Raw genomic sequence first — 5,615 nt, forward strand, 5'->3', positions numbered from 1 at the left:
CTACTGATGCCACAGCATTGTGAGCAACTGGGCCTTCAGTATCTTGCTCAAGGACCCTTTGAGATGGTCACAAGGGCCCAGGGATCAAACCCCACAACCTCTGGGTTGGGAGACGAGCATTCCACCCCTGAACCATGCCACCCCCACATATAGACGTATAGGCTAATTCTATCAACAAGAATTGGATGCAGCTCTGTGGTGAAGTTCAAATGATATCGAAAAGCCTTGATGGTAAACCTCTGGTGGGCTTCCGATAATGCTACCTGCTGAGAAGTTGCTGTTTCCAAGAAAGACCTCGAACCACGGATAGGTATGAAACCAGTGACCTCACATTCTTCCTCTGTTCAATGTCCCACAACTGAGAAGTCAACACAAAAACATTGCAGTGCTGATTCAACTTGGTCTCTCAGCCCCCAGCATGTCCTGTTACGTGCATACCTGTACCACCCCTCGCCTGGTTCCGATACTGAGAACACGGCCGTCCGCACTCCAGCGTATGCACGAAACAGTCTGGCGCCGCTCTCGACCCGGTTCGGGACACGGGTCCAGTCGTCCGAGCAGAGAGCGAGTTTCTGAATTCCAAATGTAAACAGAAGAGTCCAGAGCTAATGCGAGGATGCCGGTACAGCTGCAGTCTAAAAGATGCGTGTCTGTGAGGGAGGAGATGGGAAGTTCACTGAAATGTAGGTAGGTAAGTAGGTCAGTCAGTTGGTACCTTGGTAGGTGGGATGGGTGGTCGGTCGGTAGGCAAGGTGATCAGTTGGTCAGTAGGTGTCTTGGTATGTAGGTAGGTAACTAAGTCGTCGGTTGGTCAGTCAGTACCGGGGGTATGTAGGGAAGCGCGTAGGTAGCCTAAGTATTAATATGTATGAAGGATGAATAGAGAATAACTACAAAGTAGATAAATAGTCTTACAGTAGTCGTTTACCAGCGATGGTGCAGCCAACTTGAGTGCGGACTCTGCTCGCGGACTCGCTGAAGATACATTCAGGACCGAAAATGGCTTGGGATCACTTTGGACTTTTTCTGAATGTGCATCGGATAAAGATCTTGTTAGGGTGGTTCTGTTTGTGACCAACAGGTGGCACTGTAGGGCTCTTCCTGCAGTGGCACACCTGTTGGTCATTGTGTCATTAGTTAGTGTTTCTGTTAAAAGGACTTTTTGCCCGACCTGTCGAGCTCGGGTCATTCTTTGAAGGGTTTTGCAAAGTGGTCACGTAGCACCCCAAAAAGCATGGAGGCAGGGTGGACTGAACAAAATGTATTGAACAAAAAATACAAACTAAGGCGGACACAAAGACAAAACACAATGACCCGATCTCGACAGGTCGGGCATGGAGTCCTTTTAACAGAAACACTAACAAATGACACAATGACCAACAGGTGTGCCTCTGCAGGAAGAGCCCTACAGTGCCACCTGTTGGTCATAAACAGAACCACCCTAACAGATCTTTATTGCATGGAGCAGGGATGAGCAACTGGTGGCCCCCCACACTTTGAGTGGGCCCTTGATTTGTATTTTTTTTAAACATTTGGGGGATTTTCCGCAAAGGTTGTGCAGTATAGTTTTAAATTGTAAGATCACCATTCACCAGCAGATGACACGGTCACTGTTTAGTTATTTTGTTGTTTGCTTCAACCCTTTGTTGTTGGGTAAGAATAGTGGATCTTTTATAAAGGAGACATGTATTATGAAAAATGAAATATATTTAGAGCAGGTATTTTGCGCACTTGCACATATTTTGTCCATATTTAAAGTGACATTTTTGTTCTATATCTGGTTAGAGAGTGCATGGTCCTATGTGTCCCCCAATTAATACTGATAAAAAATTGTTGCTCCTCCAGTACTTAAGTTGCCCATCCTTGGCACAAAGTATGCTATGTAATATAAATAATACAGTACTAAAATCCGGTCGTCTCATGCCAAGTAAAAGTACAGTCAGCCTGTACCAGTTGATTGTGCATCTCCACTTTCATGTGCAGTCCAAATCCATTCCTGCAAAAATGATTTAAAAATAAACATATTTTCTCATCAGGCAATCACGGGTGTTTTTGTTTTTCTTATGTTCTATGAACACACCTGTTTTGGCGCATTGAACATGTCTGAACATCTTCTGCGGTTTGCAATGATGCATTGTGTCTTCGGTGTTGCGTTGGTGTCACACACAATCAGCCTGGACTCTGATTGAAATAAATAATTAAATAACGATTACGCTTTGTACATGAAGGGCGTGAATTTAACTGGCAATGGGTGGTTGGGTTTGCACAAGCTTCCTTTTGTTCAGTAGAATGCATGTATTTGCATGTTGAACTGAACCATGTATAACAAACATTTTGCATGAACCTCAAAGCTGTGATCTGGTGCAATGACACAAAAGCCTCACGAAACGCTACCCACAGCTTCAGGGGAAACCATGGTTGCTCCTTTGTTGTTTTGCTTTACTGTTGTATATGTTAGTTGCTCCATGTACAGCACTTTGTGTGCACCGATGGCTGTTTGAAAGTGCTCAATAAATACATTTGAGTTGAGTTGAGTTTGTATGTTTGAAATGTTGAGCCAATGCTCTGTAAATGCAGTGGAGCACTTAAATGACAGGCTTTACAAATAAGAAAGGAAAAAAATATTTCGCGATAATAATTAAAGCTACAAGCAGAAATAAATGGGTCCTCACTGTCGTCACCAAGTCCCTTTTCCCTAATCAGAGTTTGTCGGGTAAAACCTGTGGAATTTGCCCCAAAACAGTATTTTCCTGTCACCCATCTGTCTAGGATACCGACCGGCTTCCTCCTGAGGATCATTTAGTTGAAGCAGCCATCCTATGCAAATATTAGAGCAACTCCTATGAGGAAATTTGCCTGAAAATGGCTGCTTTAAACTAAAATGGAAGACTTCTTGTTCAACATTGGGCCTGGATCCATTGGACTTATTCATGCGTTGTGTTTTGAAGGATGTGGCGATCGCATTTCCCATACCCATATGCTTCACCCATTTTAAATTACAAAATGGTGTAGGCAAAATAAAACTTGACATTTTTGATTCACATGTTTAAGGATGCCTAAATACCATTGGTGCTCAGGACCCCTAAAATTCATTAATTTATTTATTTTATTTAACCAGAACACACCAAATCTACATTCATGAGACTACCTTGTGCTCTTTGGGCCGTTTCCTGATGCCTCGAGGGAGAATCCAGCTCCAGCCTCTGACAGACTCCATCTAACTTAAAAGTGGGTCGACAGCGCTGCCCAGTGGCCAAGGGCGTACTCGCAGCGGGACTCTCGCGACTGCGCTTGCGGATGAGCCACGTTCGAAAGCGCTTGTACGACGTCACACGCGCCTCGGGTTCACCCTGCAAAGAGTGCAAAAACAAAGATATATTATTTGAAGTAAATATATATTTTGGGACCAATTACGTCAAATTGGATAATTTGACACAATCCTGCCTGGCTATTTAAAACAAAAAAATCATGCATCTTTTTTTTTTGGAAGTCTTCATGACTGTGTTTTTCTTGTGGTTTTCTCACCCACAAGTGAGACACAGCTTCCTCTTGAGGTCGGTAAATTGAAAGAAGAGGAGACCTTTAAACTCCCATTCAGTGGTAAACCGTTAATCGGGTAACACGACACTAACATATCGCAAAATGAATATCAAGAAAGTTTGTTTTATGGGAACCAAACCAGAATGCTATATACAGTAAACACACTTGATCAGCCATTTAAGATTTTCACCGATGCATTTATTTATTTACTACTAATAGTTAAAATAAAAGGTGGTTCTCAGGGGCTAGAAGTCTGCGAGTCTTTTGCCACAAAGGTGGTTTTGTCAGTGGACTGCAAGTGTGAACGAGAACTGTGCATTTGCCGCGTTGCAGCAATGGTGATGTGTTGACCGCATGTTTTAAGCGTACGTTCTTAACAATGCTGAGATGTGGGAAATGGCATGTTCCACACATGAAGACGCTGATCGGCACCTGCAGTGAAGAGCTGGCTCCCGACCTTGTTCAAGGACACGTGCAGAATACGACTTGAATGACCTGGAAAAAAAAAAAAGCAAAAAAAAAAATATATATAAACTCATGGCGACATTCAAGGGAAACTTTGAGAGCTCCGACTGGCGAGCATTTTAAATATGTCATAATTAAAATACCTTGTCGGAAAGCTACATGGTAGAGGTCTGGATTCCAAATGTTGAAAAATGTGACCTCATAACAAGCGTCACTATTTACAGAACCTTGATAAGATGGCGAACGAGACGTAGTGATAAGATCATTTGGAGCAGATTTTTAAAATAATGACTCACCGTTAGCCACTAGCAGTATGCTGGCACCCTCTTGTGGTATGCAAAATGATTGCAAAATTCTATAGCACTTTATCGACAATATTGTGCCCAAAGCGCTTTGTAAAGCTTCACTTACTCACTTATTTAATACATATTCATTTACTGAACCAGAGTGAACAGAAGTGTGTTGACCCAGCAGCGTTAACCTATGGAAAAGGTTGTCCTTTATAGTTGAAAATAGCTTGATTCATCTTCCACAATGCCTCATCGTACCCTGGCCAAGGATACAATCCATGGTGTTTTTTTTCTTGCTTTAATCTGTATTGTGATGTACCAGCTACATAGCCCTAAGCTAACCTATCGATTCTCCATATGCTGCTGTGATGGTGTGAGAGGCCAGCAGTGAAGAAACAAAGACAAAGATAATTGATATGCTTCCTAGCTGGGCTTTATTGACTAACTGCTTAACAATTGAATTTAATGTTCATTAGCCAGCATAATTTTTCATAAACAGCACAAACGATTCCGGGTGTCCCACTCGAAAATAGCGTGCTTTTCTCACGACGCACGTGACACTCCTACATACACTATGTCACGAATATCCAAACGCACGTGTGACCATTCAACATTCCCCTGTGACGCGCCGACGTTTTGACCCATTCTGACTCGAATTCGAAAATTCTCATTTGGTGTTCATTTTAAATGGCATACTCGCATCTCTAGTCAAGTGACCACGGATTCATACACCGCCCTTGTATCATATATACTTTTTGAGTATTATTTGGTGTAAAAAGTGGTTCAATCGAACCCCAGGGAAAATAGACTGCTGAATGAATTGTTCTTTTACCTGAAAGGTGCAAAAGAGGCCTGAGTGAGGGGAAATTCCAATCCCAACAAATGGCGCTGTTATGGGGGCGCCCATGCCCGGTCACCAGGATTCTGGTGGCCTCCACCCAGTTAAGTGAGCAGATCTGCAATCAGAGTTGTTCCAAGAGTCAACGGTGCGTAACGTCATAGTGTCAGCGCTTCAGTGATGCTCAGAGTGTCAATGCACCTGTGAGTTGGTGTCAGCAGACCGGACACAACGGGCCAACTCGGTGTCCCAAATTCGAAGCTTTCCGTCTTCCCACCCTCCACCCGTTGCCATCACATTTCTCTTCCAAGGACACCATCCCATCGCCTGAACGCATACAACCTTGTCAATGCTTCAAAAGATCTTCAGATGTTAAAATTCAGTAGGACTGCACCCCACTTGAGGTAAAAAAAAAAAAAAGATCACTTTATTGATTGACACCTTGACGGCGCTCGGCTGCTTCATTGTGGGGGGGGGCCGGC

The 5,615-nt window shown here is 43.4% G+C and overlaps 1 protein-coding gene and 1 long non-coding RNA gene across 2 annotated transcripts; both read right to left on the bottom strand.

Annotated features, from left to right (window-relative positions):
* Nucleotides 1-259: 259 nt before the first annotated feature.
* LOC109525822 (cell division cycle protein 20 homolog) lies at nucleotides 260-3,382 on the bottom strand. Its single transcript, XM_019886611.1, has 6 exons — nucleotides 3,149-3,382; nucleotides 2,081-2,181; nucleotides 1,951-1,996; nucleotides 916-1,026; nucleotides 439-650; nucleotides 260-358 (listed from the first exon to the last, which is right to left on the bottom strand). The coding sequence occupies exons 2-6, from the start codon at nucleotides 2,099-2,101 to the stop codon at nucleotides 260-262; spliced, it is 489 nt and encodes a 162-aa protein (XP_019742170.1). The 5' UTR covers nucleotides 2,102-2,181; nucleotides 3,149-3,382.
* Nucleotides 3,383-3,722: 340 nt separating this feature from the next.
* On the bottom strand, nucleotides 3,723-5,355 carry LOC109525893 (uncharacterized). Its single transcript, XR_002170224.1, has 3 exons — nucleotides 5,335-5,355; nucleotides 5,128-5,251; nucleotides 3,723-4,035 (listed from the first exon to the last, which is right to left on the bottom strand). It is a non-coding gene; the product is annotated as an uncharacterized LOC109525893 (long non-coding RNA).
* Between the last annotated feature and the right edge of the window lie 260 nt (nucleotides 5,356-5,615).

Source organism: Hippocampus comes, unplaced genomic scaffold (genome assembly GCF_001891065.2).
Source record: "Hippocampus comes isolate QL1 unplaced genomic scaffold, H_comes_QL1_v1.1 scaffold155, whole genome shotgun sequence".
NCBI lineage: Eukaryota > Metazoa > Chordata > Actinopteri > Syngnathiformes > Syngnathidae > Hippocampus > Hippocampus comes.

Excerpts from the sequence above, each read along its gene's own strand:
- LOC109525822 (XM_019886611.1), bottom strand. The coding sequence starts at position 2,101 with ATGTTCAATGCGCCAAAACAG. Across the intron at positions 1,027-1,950 it reads TGGAGATGCACAATCAACTG|AAAAAGTCCAAAGTGATCCC; the intron begins GTACAGGCTGAC and ends ATGCACATTCAG. Across the intron at positions 651-915 it reads ATCGCTGGTAAACGACTACT|ACACGCATCTTTTAGACTGC; the intron begins GTAAGACTATTT and ends CCTCCCTCACAG.